The 22,401-nt window shown below is 41.3% G+C and overlaps 1 protein-coding gene across 3 annotated transcripts in view; it reads left to right on the top strand.

Annotated features, from left to right (window-relative positions):
* The window catches only part of LOC149218635 (uncharacterized), a 339,705-nt gene that overhangs the window by 296,608 nt on the left and 20,696 nt on the right, over positions 1-22,401 (top strand). For all 3 annotated transcript variants that reach the window (XM_089384105.1, XM_089384106.1, XM_089384104.1), the window contains exons 15-16: positions 9,106-9,168; positions 9,275-9,341. In XM_089384105.1, coding sequence (XP_089240231.1) covers positions 9,106-9,168; positions 9,275-9,341 — 130 coding nt within the window. The remainder of the gene's footprint in view (positions 1-9,105; positions 9,169-9,274; positions 9,342-22,401) is intronic.

Genomic DNA, 22,401 nt, shown 5'->3' with positions numbered 1-22,401 from the left:
AGAAAGTACTCCAAAATTGTCAGAAATGAGATTTTATTTAAGGAAATTTATCCTTGAGCTGCCAATTTTCAACACTCCCTCTCAGCTAGGGAGGAATTTCTTTCTGGAACAAAGATCTCTTTGCTTTGGAACAATGATATCTCAATCTAATGAAGAAGAATCATCATATGGCAGATTCATCTATCACCCTATATCCATTGATCTTCTCACCTTGACACAGACTTGGGGGGATTACCACTTGTCAACACATGACAAGGATCATGCACAACCAAGATTTACTATTAGAGTCAAGTGGTAGAATACCTGCATCCACAAACTTTAGGGGGATTACCATTTGTCAATACGTGACAAGGATCGTGTACAACCAAGTCTCATCTCAGCTTGGGGGGATTACAACTTGTCAACACATGACAAGGATCACGCACAACCAAGCTTTACCACACCCATTGGCCAAATGGGTGGCAATCCCAACAAGCCCAACTTGTGGGTAGGATGCATACTGGGGTATACTCTTGGTAAACCCCAGACTTGATGTTAGGGTGGATTACCACTTGTCTGTTGATTTGGGTAGCATCGGATGTGCTCTAGCCACGAAATTTGGTGGAGAGGTTAGGGCACATGAGATCTCCAATACCCAGAAAGGGTTTGGGCAGATTCTAAACAGTTTGGAAGATATTAAAATAATTAATATTTTTAATGGAGTCCCTAAGTCTAAACTTAGGGAAATTAAAATATTGATGTGAATTAATATAAAACTGTGTTAGAATGGTCCAAAAGACATGGATCAAGCCATATCTAATCTTAGCTGTGGATTAGGGACTTAATCTCGGCCGTTGATATATCAACGAGAAAAGTATAAGAGGATGCTTGAGGGTCACTTGGAGATTACAACAGAGCGATCAATCATTTTATTCTCTAGAGCAGGGTTTGTTAAGAGAGATAGAATTAGTGATCAGTTGCAGCGAGGGGCAGTGAGTACGAGGCAGAGAGGCAGAGATAGTGCCGAAAGATCAACACAGAAGCAGAGAGAGGCAGACGCAGAGCCAGAGGGAGTCATGTAGAGGCAGCAGAGACTACGCAGAGCTAGAAGGCCTGCGTCATCTACGCAGAGGTTGCAGGAGTGACGTAGAGAGCCAGAGAGGCTGCGCAAAGCCTCAATAGGTTGACGCAGAAGGTTTCAGGCTGACGCAGAGGCCAGCAAGGCTGACACTGAGCTTCAGATTGTGCTGGATAGGGATTTCATGGAGTAGGCTTTCTGAATACCTGTTTCTGAAGAGAGGTATTGCTGCCAGATTTTTTTATCTCTGTCGGGTTAGCCAATTTGGCACCCAGTGTACTAAGAAAAGAACTGCTTAATAATAAAACCCTCAGATAGCTGCACCGGTTTTCTGCATTGGGTTTTTTCGGGGACATTAGTCCAAAAATAACGGTGTCATTGGTGTGCTTGTTTTTGTTTACTTCAGTTGATGATCTGTAATGTGTTGAGCATGCACTTGGATTTATTTTCAGTATTTACATGGTAAATAACTTGTTAATTAACAGAACAAGTAGGTAGGAATAAATCAGTAAAGTGCATGCAGGGTTCCTAACTGTTAGACTTAGAAACTTCAACATGGTATCAGAGGGTGGTTGCAGATCACAGGAGAACTGAGGACATCAGTAGAGCAGAGTAGCAGTAGTAGAAAACAGCTGTCCGGAGTGACATAAGCTATTCCTAGCAGCAAAGCAGTAAGGAAGGGGTGATGCAGTGCCTGCATCATCAAGTTCAAGCCAAGAAGAGGCTGCGTAGAGGCTGAAGGAGGCAAAGACAGGCTCACGCAGAGGCCAGGAGGGCTGACGCAGTTGGTTGAGGGAGCTAGTTTGTCGGTGCCGGGATTGCGGAGAGCCTAGGAGCTCTCACCTTTAGGTTGCTAGGGTTTAGGAGGCTGTGGGTAAGTTGCAGAGTGGAGCTGGTGGGGTACTATAGTTAGAACAATACCTAAGAGGGCAAGGCCAAGGAGGAGGGAGTTGCTACCGAGGGTTTCTAGCCGAGAAATCTGGATCAGTGGTGCAGTTGCACAGATGATCAGAGTAGGGGGAATCTCGACATCAGTAGAAGGGTTTCCAGGAGGGAAATCAAGGCTCAGAGGGAGTCACATGGAGAACTTCTAGGGGGGAAGTAGAAGAGCAGCATGGCACTACACGGGGTAAGAGACCTGGATAGACTGGACAGAGCCTCGAACTTCACAGTCTGGAAGGCCAAAATCTTATCCATACTTGACAGAAATCGTGTCAAGCACTTCGCCTTGAGGATGATAGCGATCCCAGTTGACCCAATTGATAACAACAAGTACGAGGAGGCAATGGCGAGGGCTAAGAGCATCATCCTTGATGGGGTCAAGGACCATGTAGTACCACACATTGCCGAGAAGGAAACAACAAATGAGATTGGGGAGGCCCTAAAGAAATTGTACCAGCATACTTCTGTGCAGAGAAGGATGTTACTAGAAAATCAGTTGTGGTCATACCAGATGAAGAAGAAAGAACCGATCGACACCTTCATCGGTCGAGTGAATGAGATTCGGGATCAACTGACTTCCATAGGGGCCACGCCGGATCAGGAATTGATGGTGAGAACAGCCCTGAACGTAGTCTCAGAGGACTGGGGTGTATTTGTCTAGAGTATACTGGGTAGAGCAACCCTTCCACATTGGGAAGAAATGTGGGTGGCTCTCCGCCAAGAAGAGATCAGAAGGCTAAGCAAGGCAGGAAGCAGCCGCAAGGGGAAGAAGAAGGACCTCTCCAAGATCAAATGCTTCCACTGTGGGGAGCTGGGTCGTTATGCGACCCAGTGTCCAAGGAAGAAGAACAAGGGAGAGGCCTTTGAAACCAAGGCAGTACCAGCAAGGGCAGAGAAGGAAGTGGAGACAGATGATGACTGTGCCATGAGTGCACACAGGCCACTTGAGCCGAAGTGGGGAGACATCGAGCTGGAGTCAGACGGACTACAGGCGATGAGGAGCAGGATACTTGAGGTACCCAGCCTCATTGATTAGACCATGCTACGGGAGTCCCGAAGAGGAGTAGCAGGATTGGCGGATGTGTGTAGAGACAACTGCGGATGAAGCAGCAGAGAGAGCTACAATGCAAAATTCCCAGGACAACACTAGGCTAGCAGGCTGCAACAATGCGAGAGGCACGAGAGTGTTGCACCAGTGTAGGATGGCACAGAGAGGTGTGCAATGGTGTGAGATGTAGGGAGTTGTTGCAGCAACGCAGAGGTTAGAGAGGGAGAACTTATCAGTGGCAGTGGGAACTTCAGCATCAGGAGTACTCTAGCCTGACAGAGAGGTCAGAATTGGGAGATCAGTTACTTACTTCTCAGTAACTTAGTTGCAGTGCAACAGTTAGCAGTGGTAGTGCTATGGGCAACACGATGCAGCATGATGAGAGGAGATGCAGTGTAGACGCAGCAGTGGTAGTGGCAGGGCCATGGGCAGCAACACGGATGCAGAGGGAGCTGTCGTACAGATGCAACAATGGCAGTGGCAGAGCTATGGGCAGCAGTACAGGATGCAACAGTGCAGAGGATGATGGGCAACAGGCCTAGCATCAACACAGGGACCGATGCTAGATGATCAGGGTGATACTCAGTAAGGAGTATTACTAGAGCATAGTCCTCGCTAAGAGGGAGTGTTGATTTGGGGTAGCATCGGATGTGCTCTAGCCACAAAATTTGGTGCAGAGATTAGGGCACATGAGATCTCCAATACCCAGAAAAGGTTTGGGTAGATTCTAAATAGTTTGGGAGATATTGAAATAATTAATATTTTTAATGGTGTCCCTAAGTCTAAACTTAGGGAAATTAAAATATTAATGTGAATTAATATAAAACTGTGTTAGAATGGTGCAAAAGACATGGATCAAGCCAGATCTAATCTTAGCCGTCGATTAGGGACTTAATCTCGACTTTTGATATGTTAAAGAGAAAAGTATAAGAGGAGGTTTGAGGGTCACTTGGAGAATACAACAGAGTGATCAGTCATTCTATTCTCTAGAGCGGGGTTTGCTAAGAGAGATAGAATTAGTGATTAGTTGCAGCGAGGTGCAGTGAATACGAGGCAGAGAGGCAGGGACAATGCCGAAAGATCAACGTAGAAGCAGAGAGAGGCAGATGCAAATCTAGAGGGAGCCACGCAGAGGCAGTAGAGACTGCACAGAGCCAGAAGGGCCTGCGTCATCCACGCAGAGGCTACAGGAGTGACATAGAGAGCCAGAGAGGTTGTGTAGAGCTTGAGTAGGCCGATGTAGAGGGTTTCAGGTTGATGCAGAGGCCAGTAGGACTGACGTTGGGCTTCAGATTGTGCTGGAGAGGGATTTCGTGGAGAAGGCTTTCTGAATACCTGTTTCCGAAGAGAGGTATTGTTGCCAGGTTTTTTTATCTTTGTCGGGTTAGCCAGTTTGGCACCCAATGTACTCAGAAAAGAACTGCTTAATAATAAAACTCTCTGATAGCTGCACCGGTTTTCCCACATAGGGTTTTTTCGGGGACATTAGTCCAAAAATAATAGTGTCATTGGTGTGCTTGTTTTTGTTTCCTTCAGTTGATGATCTGTAATGTGTTGAGCATGCACTTCTATTTATTTTCAGTATTTACATGGTAAATAACTTGTTAATTAACAGAACAAGTAGGTAGGAATAAATCAGTAAAGTGCATGGAGGGTTTCTAACTGTTAGACTTAGAAACTTTAACATTGTCAACACATGAGAAGGATCACACACAACCTACAGTCAAGAGTTTCCTCAACCCCAAGAGCTCTCCTGGCTGCATTCCCAACTTGTGAGCTCAAATAAGAGGGAAGATCATAGCTCAGTGTTCTCGATCATCCATGACTGCCTGCTGTTGAAGAATCTAGGGCTAATGTAATTAATGAGATTCTTCTTAGCATGATAACTATTTGTGAGGTTATTTATCTTTAGCTTATTAGCACAATCTTCTCTTGATGTCATTAGTGTGTGTATTTCTTACTTCATCAAATAGCTATCAAAACAAAGGGACAAGAACACATGATGTTGGATTTTTGCCAGGTCCAAAACCTCTCCCTCTTGGAGAGGAAAACCCGCACAAAATTCTTCTTATAGAGATTCCAATTGACGAATACCAAGACCATGACCCTTGACCTATTATACCACTCCAAGACCAAGACACCAATCCTCTTCTTTGTCACTACTGAGATCATCATCATTGAGGCCATCATTACTACACCACCGAGATCTTTATTACTATTGCAACATCATTGTACTTTCACCGAGGTCTTCAACATACCACTAAGATCTCCATGAGATCCGTACCTAGGTCACTGTTTCACCATAGCTGCACGTTTATTGAGATCATAACCTTGTGACAGTATCTCCATTAACATTGAGATCATATCTATGCTTGAGATCATGACTGCTGAGTATGTTACTATGAAACGTTCTACATCCGAGTTATGCTGAGACTGTGTATGCTATTGTGGGATCCCTGAAATCCTTGTCATTACTACTATGCCGAGATTGTATCTGCATTTTTCTTCCTGTACTAAGACCTTCATAATACTGTCTTGTATGCTGAGACATAGTGTTCCCTTCTTGCACCGAGACCCTTATCATTACACCTATGTCGAGACTGTAACCATTTCAATGGCACCCATTCGAGATTACAGTGATGTTGTCCATCCAAAATCTAAACCTTACTGTCATGCGAGGAGACTCAGTCCTGTACCCATCCGAAATAACAGAGAAATCCGAGTTCCTGCACCTTCGAAGTTGCAGAGATACTTGTCCGAGATTCTGTGTCTTTGTGGTGACTCTAGCTGCATATTTATAGCTGTCTGTCCATGTATTTAAGCCGACATGAACCAGTGAATAGTTGTGTCTCCATATGTGAGCTGAAATGACTCTTTTTACATCATTTAGTTTGCTACCTTCTTCAAGAGTGATTGTGCTTTTCTTTGGAGGGCTTCTAGACCTTTCTATAGACTTGTATACATTACACATAGACTCAAGGAGAGTATGACATTGACTCTTTGACATCCTAAGGCTCTCAATGGGAGCTACTAATAAATAAACCTCTTGCTCATGAAACCCATGCAACAAGGAATAATAATAAATTCATTTTCTTGTTTACAAAAATCATAATTACAATGTCATGAAGACCGAACCTAGTTACACTTCCTTCAACACTCCCTCTTAACTAGGGAGGTATTCATAATGGTACTTGGTCATTCTCAATCTGAAGAATTTCTCATAAGAAGAATCAGATTGGTAACCCATCTGTATAACATCATAGTAACCAATGTTGTTTCGACAGCAAGGCTTTGACTGACAACTCTATCTCTCATTAGATCAGAGCACAATGTTGGCGAGACCAATGACTATGGACACCTTCATCATTTTCTCTCAAGGTACATACCCACCCGGGTGTTCACTGAGTATGACCTTCTAGGACTATTCTTATCTTGGGTTCCCAGCCCTCAAAGAATATCGATCCTCTTGCCTACTCTTATCTTGGATGCCCTACACATCCTCAAAGAGCATTGGATGCCAGATGATTACCCAATCCTCCATTCTTTCTTCCCAAGTGAAGACAAGAATGTTGTGTCTATCTCTCCCTCTCAACTAGGGAAGATATGCCCATTCCTGTAAAGGAATTTACCCAAGTTCCCTCTCACCAGGAACTTATCCAAGCTCTCTCTCAATTAGGAACTTGTTAGAGCTCCCTCTTAACTAGGGACTCTCCTTTTTCATTAGCATCTTCTTCTTCGTATATGTCTACTTTCTATTATATGCTTAAAATTTTGGTACTTTCTAAGTTTCTACCTTGTATTATCTATAATATGCTTAAAAATCCTATGTATGTTTGTAATTGCTACAATCTAGATGGTTGATGCTCGAATAATTAATCATTGGTGTACTATGGAGGCCATATCTCTCTTGATTTATCTACAAATATGCATGTTTTCATATCTTCTACAACTAATATGGTATTTTGGATATATATATACACGCTTCTAATGCTTCACTTTCAAAAAAAGTCCCCACTTCGTGCAACATTGCCTAGGAAGCCCCCACCCTAGCCTTGAGCTCGTTTGATGGACATAGCCTTGTTCTAGAGCCTAGATGAGGATGGTTATCACTAGGATGACTTGGGAGGGCTAGTACATCATGCCCATGTGCCAACACTTTCCTCGGAGCATGCCACGTCACCCCCATATGCCCAAGAGGGGTGATGTGATCCTTCTTGGAGATTACGTCATGGTGGAGGAGTTATTTGAAGATATACACATGCACTTTGGTGATTTCTTGGAGTGAGAACTCATGAGCCTCTTTGTCACTTACTTGATGGAGATTGACCATTTTGAGGGGATGACATCATCATGGAGAGCCTTTATTCACACATTTGTGAACTATTTTGATGTACTTATTATTGTTTTAATGCTATCTTAAGGCCGAGTTGTGACCTTTAGGCCTAGTTGAACTCTCAAGTAAACTTTTTAGGGTTTTTACCCTCATATAAATACAGGGGAGTCATTTTCATTTTGAATCATCACACAACACAACACTTCTCTCTCTCTCTCTCTCTCTAAAGAAGTGCACATTAGCTTTCTTGTTCTTTCCATTTGGATGCAATGTGATCTTGGTGGAGCGAATTATCTTGGGAGTGATATTTTGTATGAGGAGACTTGTTTTGGATTGATGAAGTGATTCCTCACTGAATGGTATAATTTTATTATTGATTTTCTTCTATTTTGCATGTAAATTTCTAAAATTAGGGTTTTTATGTGCCATATTAAAAAATTCATTTTTTTTTACGAAACCTTGTTTCTTTATGCTTTGCATAATTAGTCTTTCAAGAATCCATCAAGGGAACTTGGTTCATGCACCCATTGACCTTGAATCTCCATTTAGAGAAAGTAGCTAGGGTTTTTAAGAGAGGCTTCTTAGTCCTCGACCCACCTCATCCAAGTTCCTCTATCACTGACTCCATTGCCCAATTGAGGGAAGGCACTAGACTAGTGATGGTCATTTAAAATATCTTCTTTTCCCTTAATTTTGTGATAACTAGGGTTAGGGTTAGGTTAGATTTGCATTTAATAGCAATTTATTGTTCATTTGTTTTTTGAATTTTCCCTATTAAACGAGATTGCATTTAATAAATATAAAAAGGCGAAATCTAGCATTAATTGCATATTTTCACTCCAAAATTAGGGATGACGTCTTGATTTTTATTGCTGTCACATGCATTTTCAGCCATTTAAAATACTTGTTTACTCAATCCTAGTTTGCCTCCATAGCCTTTGATCCACTTAGGCTATTTTCTAAAGCATATCTCAAAACCCTAAATTATACAGGTCTTAGGAAAGCATGTTTGAACTATAGGCAACTCTTATCTCGACCTTTCAAGGGTTAGCAAATACCTTTTCCTGCAATTATTCGACCTTGCATTACCATTGAGCCCTCAATTGAATATATTGCTGGTAGTGGTGATCTTTTATAGGGAAGCCTCTCTTGTGGAGATAATATTCACCACTAAACAATTGGAGAGAAGCCATCGAGGCGACAGTGGTGACTGATCTCTTGTTGACATAAGACCTAGGTTGCTGAGTGAAGCTTTGCACTAGTCCTATTAGATTTTGTGGTAACAGGAACAAATGTTATGAGTCCTTTTTTCATGCTATCATGGCTTCCAAGTACGGTGGAGTTATCTGGGCTTCAACAATTATTACTGGATTTTCATTATTGATATCATGTTACATTGGTTGACATGTATGATGCTCTCGCACAGGTTTGCAACAATTATCCTTTTATTGCCTTGATTTGATCAAACAAAGTCTTATTGAGGAATGATTTGAGGATTTATATTTGATGTTCAATTGTTGCTTACACATTTATTAAGTAGATGCATCAATCGCAAATTTTATTTTTCAACATTTGATATTATCAATGCAATGGAAGTTTGTTTTATACAATTACTGCCTTTTATACACAATAAATATTGCTGACTGAAATTTTTAATACAGTACATCTTAATAGAATTTTTTTGTTAAGTGTAACTTTGTAAGCAAACAATGTTTTTTGCTGCAGTCATATGATGAAGAAGAGGAACAAGGAAGCCTTTATTGCTTTTAAAGAAGCACTAAAGTTCAGGTTTATTTTCTCTTGACTTGATTGGTTTATGGACATTACCTGACAAAGGAGACAAACTGGTGTTCAATGATAGTTCCCTGTAAAAGATATGTTCCTGTTTTTGCAGGCGTAATAGTTGGCAGATGTGGGAGAACTATAGTCAAGTAGCAATGGACACTGGTAATTTTGGTCAGGTGAGTTCTGAAATTTAACGTTGATTATATGATTATAAACAGAAATGCCCCTTGTGATTATTTTGGGCATGTTGATCTAATGGTTAGGGTGTGGCTCAAACCAAAAATTTCAACTTATGATTTTACATATGTTTTTAACACTAAACTACTTTGGCATAATAGCATGCCACAGCATAATCTTTGCACCAAGAGAAATGAGGTGCTCTACATCCTGGCTGGGGTGATATGTCCATTACTGGCATGGTCCCATCTTAATCCCATATCTACTAATCTCATGTTTTTTTATTGCTCCAGGCATTTAATAGATCCAGGGTTAAAATGTATCTACTCTAGCATTTATGGAATTGATGCATGTGTCACATTGGGGTGCCTTATAAACTACGACTTTCCATTGGTGTGACTAATGTAATTAACTGTGTTTTTCATTGTAATGTTGAATAATGTGGATATAATTATGGTTTGCATTTGGGTTACATCTGACTGGAATAGCGATTTTTTAGCAACATAGCTCTCTCTGGAAAACTTATGTTTGAGAGTGCTAACTTAAATATCATTAGTATGGTCCTAAGGATTCTAAGTTCAAGTGATTTTAACTTTAGACTCTAGAGATGTTCACATTAAAGATGATCCAAAAGAGATATACTATGAGCCTATCAGATTATCAGATTATCAGAACAGGTCTGCATATAAATGTAGATATCAGTCCTTTTTGCATAGTCTGACTGTGAGACGTTTTTGACCTTTTCTGGCAATATTTTCCAGTCGATTTTGCCTGAAATCTGGCAGGGATTTCTTGGTATGGTAAGTTGAGCTCCATTATTTGCACATTTCAAACGTTCCAAGGGTTTTTGAGGACATTGAATCCATTTATGCATTCAAAAATGCATTTTAAACAACAAACCTACACAATCTTGCAAAAAAATTCTATCACCGGATTCTGGCAAAAAAATTAAAAGCATCTAATGGTTAGACTGCTCCGCCATTTTTAATTCTGTTTACAAAGAATTCTCTATATTTTCATTAAATTGCATTTAAACATGAACTCGAGCGCAACCAAGTCAAACACAAAAGGTATTCTGAATCCAAAAGGCCATTAAAACACAACAGTGGAATAAACACGAAAATATCAGTAACAATGTTTAAATCTCTTTTGCTTATCTCTTTAATCTGGTAAATTATGGAGAATCGAATTCTTGAAATATTACAAGCTTGAACTTTCATAGATGTGAACAAACCTTATTTACTTTTTACTCTTCTAAGCCAGCTAGATCATGATATTAGGACTGATTTATCTGGGGATGCATCCTTGTAGGTCGGATCACACCCCCTACATACCCTAAGTCCTTGAGGACAGGGATTCTAACAATGACTGAAATGTGTGTGCAGACTACCCTAAGTACTGGGGTAGCCTGTTGAAATTCTATGACAAGTACAGTAGAATACAATTTTCTGCCAGATAATTACTTCTTAATGATTTTTCACACAGTATTTACTACTATCATTGAATAATTACACTCAAAAAATCTCAACAGTAAATGTAGCAAAAACAGTAAGGATCATAGGAAGACAGCCATGCACAATAGAGACAATAATTTTACCCTGGAAAACCCAACCTTGGGAGAAAACCCAACAACTTTTCTTAGGGGAAATTATTCTTCAGCAAGGTTTACAAATCAGCAATTTGTCTGGAATTTTTGCCAATATCCAAGTCAAAATACCAGTCAAACCTGGTCAAATTCAGTAGCTGATCAATGCTGGTCAAAACCAGTCAAAAGTCAACTCTGGTCAAAACGTCAAACTGCAGTCAACAGTCTGCGGTCAAATCTGTCAACACCCTGCGGTCAAATCCAGTCAAATCTTTGCAGTCAACTTCGATCAATTTGCTGCAGTCAGACTTGGTTGATTAGTCACACGTGCAGCCTCAAGAATGCTGGTCAAACTCGGTGATAAAAAGAAAGAAAGACCTGCCCTTCGTTGCTCTCCAAGTGAGGTGTCTTAACATCTTATTTATACACATCCAAGGGGTGTGACAACCCAAGGGACATGTCCCTTCATTGGCTGGCCAACCTGACTTCTCCTGGGCCAACTTGAAGACCCTCAAGTCATGCGAGAATACCTCCTGATGCTACATAAAAATTAACATATCCCTCATAAAGTCAAGGGATCTCACTGCACTCCAGGGACACTGTTGCCGCCTAAATCCACACCTGGGATTATTGTGGAGGAAGTCTTTAACTCCACTTGGTGCGGCCTTGGGGGCAAGTTGCAAGTAAGGGTTGTCACCCAACTCCCAGCTCTTCAGTCTAGACTAACTCCTAGTGAAGCCAAGGGGGTTAGTCCCTAAAGAAGAAAACTAAGGCTTCATTAGTGTTGTGTTAAACAAGTTCTAGGAGTTAATATGATTTAAACCAATTTGCAATTCACCATTGACTAGGTAAACCATCACATGTGCTTCAAAATAAAGAATGATTTCGCAAGTACATATGCATATCATTCATGAGTCATGACAAAACATATATAAGTGTGTCAAACCAATGAATGAAATACTTGAGCAATGTAAAGATATGAACAATAAAGAGACCAATGCCAATACTCAAATAGATGCTTGCAAGAAAAATAAAGTACTTGGAAATGAAAAGAATTGAAAGCAAAGTACTTTAAAAGGATAGCTCTGAAAGAAAAGATGCTTAAAACAAAAAACTTTGAAATGAGAATTGCAAGAAAACTTGTAAGGAGCAAATGATATCTCAATCAAGCACACGATGCAAATGTAAAGTGTCATGAATTGCCTCTTGGTTGATTTTAGAATTAGCTAGGTTGCCTCTTGAGTTAATGTAAATTAGAGAGAGAGATTGCACTTAATATAATGTGGAGCTTTTCCTCCAAACCTTTATCCTAGCAAAGATAAGGATAGTTGCAAGGAGACCCAACACGGGGAAGCTTAGCTTCAAAGAGTACCCACCTGATTTCACAAGTCAGCCCTCTCGCAAGCACATCCAACATTGGGTTTCCCCAACCTGATTTAGCAAGTCGAGTGTTTACCGTCTCCAAACTTTGAACAAGAGATGAGTGAAAAGGGGCCCTATTAAACTATACAACTAGTTAAGTTGGAGGTTAATTTCTCTAAATGCAAAAGAACTTCAAATCTAATAGAACTAGCATCTTAAAAGACTAAGTTGAACTGATTGTACAAATGAAATGAAAAGATTGCAATTAGTGTTAATCTGGTCTACTGTAATTTTAAATGACAAAATCAAACCACTTAGTCAATCACATGAAGACCTTCCCCAAATGGGGAAGAGTGGGATGCCAAGGGGAAAAGTCCCCAAGCTCCCAAGAGAAAATGTCTCTTTATTTATATTAGGTCCCTCTTATAAAATGAGGGATGCAAAGGAAGTTTTTTTGCTCTTTGGGAAAAGTTTACAAGTGTTTCCTTCTAAGGGGAAAGGCACTTTTCCCAGAGAATTTTGTTACAAAGAGAGAGAGAGAGAGCCTAACGAAATAGGTAATTACAAATCTCCTTAGAGTTTGGCTCTTCAAGATCCACAACCCAAAAGTAAAAGAGGAAAAGACTCCCTTGAAATTTGAAGAAAGCCTCCCTAGAGTGGTGAGTTACAAATGGTCTAACTTCAAAGTTTCCTTTGATGAGTTTTGGAGGCACCAAGTTTGAAGGAGAAAAACAACTTCAAGTCTATCCAAGAAATACACTCTGGTTGCCCCAGCAACAGTCCAAGAGATGGATAAAACGACTGTCAAATCAGTTCCAAAAGAGTGGCTGATTCACTGCCCAAAAATGCAAAATATCAGTTCAAAAAATTTAGGCCAAGTTTTCCCACGGTTATCAAAGAAGATCAGTCCTTTAAATGGACAAATCCTGCCCTTTATGGCTGCCCTGAAGGAAGCTCAAAATCTGCACAATGAGCAGCCTCAAACGTCTGCCTCTAAAACAACGACAAAAGGGAGAATTAGTTAGCTATATGGACAAATTCATGAGACAATGAAAACCTAGAAGGATCTAAGAAATCCTAGAGAAAGATAGAATTAGACTTCGAATGAATTAGAAAAATATTTTAAACTTTGATCAACGGAAGAAGCAAGCTTGCTTCCTTTGGATAAGGAAATAACCATTGTTGAAACAATGGTCCCCTTTTGAGTCTAGTACTCTGATTCTCAACAGAAAACCCAACAAGTAACCACAGATTGTTTAGGAATTTTATTGATAGAAGGAAACCCAAAAGGGGCTAGTGGAGGCCTCTCGAAAATTCCTCTAAGATCACAATATGGCAGCCCTCTGGAAGTTGATTGAATGAATACTTCTAGTCCACTTGTAAATTAGAGACAACCTGCAAATACACATCAAAACTCCTCCACAAGCTTCTTAGCAATAGCTCGAGACTTTGCAAGAGGAAATAATCAATGTAAGCTATTCACAAGTACCCACAATGATTAGATCAAATGTCAAGTTTACCAGGTGAAAAACAAATACTTACTAATCACTTCCTTGAGATAACATCATAACAATATCCCTCCAGGGATCTAAGCATACAAGCCATAAAACAAGTTCGACCATCAACAAGTAGAGAAGAGCACCTTCTAATCTCCAAAGTGTTGGAATTTCTAAGTCTGACACTTTAGAAACCCTCCATGTACTTTTTGATTTATTCCTTCCTACTTGTTCTGAATAACTAACAAGTTAATTACCATGTAAATACTGAAAATAAACACAAGTACATGCTCAACACATTACAGATCATCAACTAAAGTAAACAGAAACAAGCACACAAATGACACCGTTATTTTTGGACTAATGTCCCCAGAAAAACCCAATGCGGGAAAACCGGTGCAGCTATCTAAGGGTTTGATTTATTAAGCAGTTTCAGAATACAATCTGGGTGCCAAATCTAGCTCACCCAATAGAGAAAAATCTCGGCAATAGTACCTCTACTTCAGAGATAGATGCTCCGGCTGAAACCCCGGATAAACACTCCAGCAACTCCTCAGCTCCAATCTCCCCCACGAAAAACCCCAGTGTCAGCCTCTAGGGATTGTGTCAGCCTCTTCTGCCCTCTGCGTCAACTTTCCCGGCAGTTTTGGTTGTTCCCGGCAATTCCAGCTTCTGCCCTCTACGTCAACTTTCCCGGCAGTTCTGGTTGTTCCCGGCAATTCCAGCTTCTACCCTCTGCGTCAACTTTCCCAGCAGTTTCGGCAGTTCCCGACAGTTTTGGCTGTTCCCAGCAATTCTCGGTAGTTCCGGCTTCTGCCCTCCACATCAACTTTCCTGGCAGTTCCCAGCAGTTTCGGTTGTTCCTGGCAGTTCCCGACAATTTTGGCTTATGCCCTCTACGTCAGCTTTCCTGGAAGTTTCGGTTGTTCCCGACAGTTCCGACTTCTGCCCTCTGCGTCAACTTTCCGGGCTGCTGCGCTGATCCTCCCAGCACTATCTCTGCCTCTCTGCTTCTGTATTCACTGCCCCTCAGTTGCAACTCCAAATCACTCTCTTAACTTTCTCAGCAAACCCAACCCCAGAAAGTCGAAATCTTGATCTCTTGGTGTGTTCTCCAAGTGACCCTCAAGCCTCCTCTTATACTTTTCTCGTTGACAGATCAACGACCAAGATTAAGTCCCTAATCAACGGCTAAGATTAGATTTGGCTTGATCCATGACTTATGGACCATTCAACACGGTTTTATATTAATTCACATTAATATTTTAATTTCCCTAAATTTAGACATGGGGACTCCGTTCAAAATATTAATTATTTTAATATTTCCCAAATTGTTTAGAATCTGCCCAAACCCTTTTTGGGTATTGGAAATCTCATGTGCCTTAGCCTCTCCATCATATTTCGTGGCTAGAGCACATCCGATGCAACCCCAAATCAACACTCCCTCTTAGTGAGGACTGTGCTGTTGCAATACTCCTCACTGAGTATTACTCTGATCATTCGGCATCGGTCCTTGATGGTAGGCATGTTGCCCATCATCTGTACTGCTACATCTCGTACTGCCACCCATGGCTCTGCCACTGCCACTGCTGCATCTGTACGACAGCTCCCTCTGCATCTGTGTTGCTGCCCATGGCCCTACCATTGCCACGATTGCGTCTGCACTGCATCCCCTCTCATCATATTGCTTCGTGTTGCCCATAGCACCGCCACTGTTAACTGTTGCACTGCAACTCAGTTATTGAGAAGTAAGTAACTGATCTCCCAACTCTGACATCTTTGTCAAGCTAGAGACACTCCCGATGATGAAGCTCCCTCTGTCGCTGACAAGTGCTCCCTCTTTGACCTCTGCGTTGCTGCAACAACTCCCTGCATCTCGCACCGTTGCACACCCCTTTGTGCCATCTAGCACTAGTGCAACACTCTCGTGCCTCTCGCACTGTTGCAGCCTGCTAGCCTCGCGTTGTCTTGGGAATCCTGCACTGTAGCTCTCACTACCGCTCCATCCTCATTCGTCTCTACTGACATCTGCCAGTCGTGCTACTCCTCTTCAGGGCTCCTGTAGCCAAGTATAATCCAAGAGGTTGGGTACCTCAAGGATCATGCCCCTCATCTTCTGGAGTCCTCCTGACTACTGCTCGATGTCTCCCCACTTTCGCTCGTGGTGTGTGTGCACTCATGGCACAGACATCTACAGTCTCCACTTCCTTCTCTTCCCTTGTTGGCACTGCCTTGGTCTCGAATGCCTCTCCGTTGCTCTTCTTCCTCGGTCACTGGGTCGCATAATGACCCAACTCCCCACAATGGAAGCATTTGACCTTGGAGAGGTCCTTCATCTTCCGCTTTTCTTGCTTAACCTCAGATGCTCGGGAAGCATCCACCTCCTCCTCCTCCTTGATTCTGATCCCCATGTTGTTGCTTCCCGTCTTGGTCACCCACCTGATCTCTTTTGGCGAAGAGCCGCCAACATTGCCTCCCAATCTGGAAGGGTGGCCCTGCCTAGTATGCTCTGGACAAACACCTCCTAGTCTTCTAAGGCTGCATTCAAGGTTGTTCCAACCATCAACTCTGGATTTGGTGTGGCCCCTATGGAAGTCAGTTGAACTCGAATCTCCTTCAATCAATCAAGGAAGGTGTCGATCTGTTCTCCCTTCTGCATCTGGTATGATCGCAGCTGATTTTCTAGGAGCATCTTCCTCTGCACAGAAGTATCCTGATACAACTTGGTCACGGCCTCCCACATCTCTCGTGTCGTATTCTTCTCGACAATATGTGGTACTATATGATCCTTGACCCTGTCAAGAATGATATTCTTGGTTGTCGCCATTACTTCTTCATACCTGTCATTGCCAGCTGTGTCAACTGGGACTGCTATCGTCTTCAAGGCAAAGTGCTTGACACGATTTCTGTCAAGTACAGATAAGATTCTAGCCTTCCAGACTATGAAGTTTGAGGCTCCGTCCAGTCTGTCCAAGTCTCTTACTTCGTGTAGTGCCATTCCGTTGTTCTTCTACTTCCCTCCTGGAAGTTCTCGATGTGACTCCCTCTGAGCCTCGATTTCCCTCCTAGAAATCCTTCTGCCGAAGTCGATATGCACCCTTCTCTGATTGCCTGTGCAACCGCACCACTGATCCGGATTTCTCGGCTAGAAACCCTCGGTAGCAACTGCCTTGTTAGGTATTGTTCTGACAACAACACCCCACTAGCTCCACTCTGCAACTTATCCACAGCCTCCTAAACCCCAGCAACCTGAAGGTGAGAGCTCCTAGACTCTGTGCACTCCCAGCACCGACAAACTAGCTCCCTAAGCCAACTGCGTCAGCCCTCTTGGCCTCTGCGTGAGCCTGTCTTTGCCTCCCTTAGCCTCTGCGCAGCCTCTTGTTGGCCCGAAATTGATGACGCAGGCACTGCGTCACCCCTTCCTTCTTGTTTTGCTGCTAGGAACAGCTTCTGTCACTCGGGACATCTATTTTCTGCTGCTGCTACTCTGCTTGGCTGATGTCCTCAGTTCTCCTGTGATCTGCAACCACCCTCTGATACCATGTTGGAATTTCTAAGTCTGACACGTTAGAAACCCTCCATGTACTTTCTGATTTATTCCTTCCTACTTGTTCTGATTAATTAACAAATTATTTACCATGTAAGTACTGAAAATAAATGCAAGTACATGCTCAACACATTACACATCATCAACTGAAGGAAACAAAAACAAGCAGACAATGACACGATTATTTTTCAACTAATGTCCCCGCAAAAACCGAATGTGGGAAAACCGGTGCAGCTATCTGAGGGTTTGATATATTAAGCAGTTTCAGAATACAATCTAGGTGCCAAATCTGGCTCACCCAACAGAGAAAAATCTCAGCAGTAGTACCTCTCCTTCGGAGATAGATGCTCCAGCTGAAACCCCAGATAAACACTCCGGCAGCTCTTCAACTCCATTCTGCCCCACGAAAAACCCCAGCGTCAGCCTCTAGGGACTGTGTCAGCCCCTTCTTCCCTCTGCGTCAGCATTTCCAGCAGTTTCAGCTTCTGCCCTCTGCGTCAGCTTTCCCGGCAGTTTCGGCTTCTGCCCTCTGCGTCATCTTTCCCGGCAATTCCCAGCAGTTCCAGTTGTTCTCGACAGTTTCCGACAATTCCAACTGTTCCCGACAGTTCCAAATTCTGCCCTCTGCGTCAGCTTTCCCGGCTACTACGTTGATCCTCCCTACACTATCTCTGCCTCTCTGCTTTTGTATTCACTGCCCCTCAGCTGCAACTCCAGATCACTCTCTCAACTTTCCTAGCAAACCCAACCCCAGAAAGTCGAAATCTTGATCTCTTGGTGTGTTCTCCAAGTGACCCTCAAGCCTCCTCTTATACTTTTCTCGTTGACAGATCAAGGGTCGAGATTAAGTCCCTAATCAACGACTAAGATTAGATCTGGCTTGATCCGTGACTTTTGGACCATTCTAACACAATTTTATATTAATTCACATTAATATTTTAATTTCCCTAAGTTTAGACTTGGGGACTCCATTAAAAATATTAATTATTTTAATATCTCCCAAACTGTTTAGACCCAAACTCTTTCTGGGTATTGGAGATCTCATGTGCTTTAGCCTCTCCACCAAATTTTGTGGCTAAAGCACATCCGATGCTACCCCAAATCAACACAAAGTCTTTGATTTTATTAGAGAAATAGAAATAGGACAAAATCCAACGGAGTTTTCCCAAGCATGAGCTTCTCAACCATGAGACAATGAACCCATGGATTACATTTATAAGAATTTGGGAGCAAATCTCAATGCAAAGTGATCCAACAAGTGGCACAAGTGATGGGAATCCCGATGAGGTCGAATTTCTCCAAGTGTACGAGGCTGGTTGTAGGTGGTACAAGACTGATACGTACTCGTCTTCTCAATCAGTGTGTGTTTCCTCCTTGATTGGCAGCGTATTCTTCTTCACTGTTGTGTGTTCTTTGAGTGCTTCCAACTGTGATTCGAGTGGGATTAATATCCCCTTTATCTCTCTGCCAACTGAGCCTTAGACTGAGTTGTGAACAGGTGTCTCTACCCTCATTTGTGTGATCTTCCCTGCTGTGCAAGTAGCTGAAGTGAGCTGTGCGTGGAACTGTAGTGTACTGCTGTGTGGACAGATGTTGCACTTTGGTGATAAGTGGAGGATATGGGGTAGTTAGCTCCAATTTTGACTGCCATGTAACTCAAACAAACCTGCCAGCTCCTAAGTGATGATCTTAGCCTCTTAGAAGACTGAGTTAGGTCAACATTTCGTGGGATTTGGTCTGCCAAACTAGTAGTACAAGAGAGCCATTCGACCTTGGCCTATGTGGCTGCCCAATCAACATTTAACTCATTTTTGAACTGATCTTTGACTTCACTTCTATTTTCCACATCATTTCCACTTGGTAACACATTTATTATGTCCACCATTTATTAATTTTTTGCCTTTCTCCACAACTTTATGCCACTAACATAGGAAAAATGGGTTTTCAGGGGTTAGTAGTCATTTTTTGACGCTCAAAGTGGTCCTTAGAAGAATATTGGGATGAAGAACATGATTTTTAAGTACTTATATACCCCCAACATCTTCTAGGCTAACTTATTTTATTTACATTTTTACATGGGATTTAATTAAAAATCCTATCCTGCGGGAATTTTTAATAAATTAAAAAATCTTATAAAAACTTTTCGCAACACTTTAGATATGTCCTAGTATAGTAATATACATCAACTCTAGGCATTAGGATGGACCCAAGGCTCAATCATCAAGCCATCACTCTAGCTTTGGAGGTGTGTGAATGAAAAAACTCAGCCAATTATTCATCGCTGAAAAACGAGAATAATTAGCTAAGTGAAAATAATGCTCTAGAGCATACTCATTTGACAATCGAGTCCCAAGTTGCCTAAGTCTGTTATAACAGTTCATCATACTAGCAACATTTAATACAATTCCCTGCAGGGTTGCAAAATTTGAGAGAGAAGAAAACAAAGAGAGGAGAGAGAAAAGGTCAACAAGTGCTCATTGACTTCTAGACTTCTGGAAACTTTATGAGTGCCCTGTGCCATTGGGTCTTCAGATTCTGCTTGGTCTGACTAGCAGATAACAGACACTAAGTCATCTCTACAGAAATTGCATTCTGTAAATTTGTTTCACCAAGAAAAAACCAATCTGACCTTCTTAACCATATGGTCTTTGTATAAGACGACATGTGCAAGTTTAGTTGGCTTATTCACTGACCATATATACTGTTAAGCATAATTAACATACTAAATGTTTTAGATCTTTAAAAATTAATTTTGTAACTTACAATACTTTTTAATATTTATACTGTCCCCATGCCCTAAAATTTTGGGGTTATACTCCCTCATCTTTGAAACTTATTCCCCCGGCCCCTGAAGCTCATCCCCTCATCTGGAATGATAAGGTAACATAGGTTTAGGACCATCATATTTCTGTGACAAATATTTCAGTTATAATATGCTTACGTATTGAAACATTTGGACAAGTTACAACAACAGTGATAAGGATAAAACCCTAGCCAACCTACAAAACTGCTTGGCTAGGACATGTAGCTCAAAGGTAAATTTAGCGAGCCTAATAAAAATAATGTTGGTTGCAAATGTCAGCAGGAAGCAAAGGCATGGCAAAAAGATGGAAATCGCATGTTTCAGGACCACCTGCTTGTAAGGAGTGGAGTGCAAATTAAGCTATAACACAACACACGAAGTATCAAAAAAATGGACCAGAAACATAGAAAATACAGACCTCGAAATATATCTTGCTCCAAATCACTCTCACAATTTCATAAATGCAGACTACTAGAAAGCCTCAGATCTGTGTGGTTGAAAATTGAGGTGATAGGGCAATTTTATAAGTAAAAGATACGATTCTAGCGCCCTGCACTTTGCCTTTTCTTCTGTTTTTTTTCAAATAGCTTTCTTATGGAGAAAATATCAATTGGATGGATAATACCAGATCCATAGAAATGCAAATCCTGGATCCCCCATATGCAGAGCCTGTAACATCAATTTAAGATGTTCACAATTTACCAACAAACTTTCACAGTAAATCAATTTCCAGAATATTTCACTGCTTTTAGAAACCCTTAGATTTTCAACTAGCATTAAAAGTTACTCAATTCAATTTCTACTTTTCACTTTCTATGTAACAAAACACCCCACTCTCCAACCCATAGGCAAGGGTAATATAGTCCAAAGGGCTCAAGGCCATACAACAATAAGGATAAAAGATATGAGCTCAACATGTCATTTGCAGGAATTGAACCTGGGTGGGCAGGATAACAATAATTTCTCCCAATCTAAGTTACCAGGAAACAGATACGGATACAGATATAGATCCACAAGATTTTTGAAAAGCCAAGATTAGGATACAGTAGGGAAACGCCACCTACAAAAAAATACAATAATATTTTTTCAATATTGAAAACAATAGTCATAATTAAAAATCAAAACCATTCATGAACCACAACATTGGAACAATGTTATCACAACCGGATCATTTATTGAACCTGTAGAACCCCCGGACCGAGAACCGGTCAAAACCAGTAAAAAAACTAGTCAACCAAAAACACATAAAATATTCAAATTTTAATGAAAAACATAAATATTCATGAGCATCAATATGAATCCAAACCATTTATACACAAATAAGCAAAAATTTTCATCTATATAGCATGTAAGGATGCACATAACCAAAATAACATCGAGTAAAATCCATCTCTGAACCAAAAATACATCAAAAAATAGGCCCTAGATGGCCTCTACCTTCCAAAAAAAAGTCATGCTACAACAAATACCTACATATCATCAAAACCTGTTCCTATATTGGGATCTTTGTCATCAATATCACCCTCTAAGCATTAAAATAAGATAGAAAATGCGTAGCATGTCAATTCAAGATTTTGTTTGAGTGATGGGTGCATTTTTAGTACGATCATGATAGAGGAATTTGACAACTAATGCCACTAACATCAAGGTACATCGAGGGCTTGGTGCTCTTGATTAAATTCTAGTTCCATACCCTCATACATGACAAAATCCAACGGAAATGTTGCAATCCCGCCAATCCTGAAATACTGATAAACTATTAAGTCTACTAGATTTAGAGTGGCATCTAAAATCCTACTTTCTCCATATGAAATCCAATGACTTTGGAAACCACTCTCAAACATCTTGAGTCATTTCATGGTAATGCTAAAAATTTAAGTAATATGTTAACATTACTATGAATTACATAGCAATAGTTGTTGGAGAATCACCTTCAAATATCTAACTAGAACAAGTCCCATAAAGTTGTTCCCTCCTTATGTTATGGATGGTTAGATGAACAGCCCTATTAGGTGTTTCCAACCCCCAAGGGGAGTGTCAAGTCCTAAGTTATCCAATCAATCCATAGGTGCATGTGAAGACGGTGGCAACGTTGTGGGTATGACTTCAAGGCAGGATGCCATAGCCAAGTGACTGGGTAATGGTCGTTCAACATCTTAAGTGCATAGATGTAAGGAGGGAGCAATCGTGGAGGCATGAGTTACCCTTTTTCCACCCCTCTAGTGCGCCCTTTACTTCTTCATGATAATGCTTTGTTATGAATATA

Source organism: Pinus tabuliformis, chromosome Q (genome assembly GCF_031772625.1).
Source record: "Pinus tabuliformis cultivar Carrire ecotype Pingquan chromosome Q, CPIR1, whole genome shotgun sequence".
In the NCBI taxonomy this organism is placed as follows: Eukaryota; Viridiplantae; Streptophyta; class Pinopsida; order Pinales; family Pinaceae; genus Pinus; species Pinus tabuliformis.
Note: the sequence above shows the minus strand (reverse complement) of the source record. Positions and strands in the feature narration are given on the sequence as shown.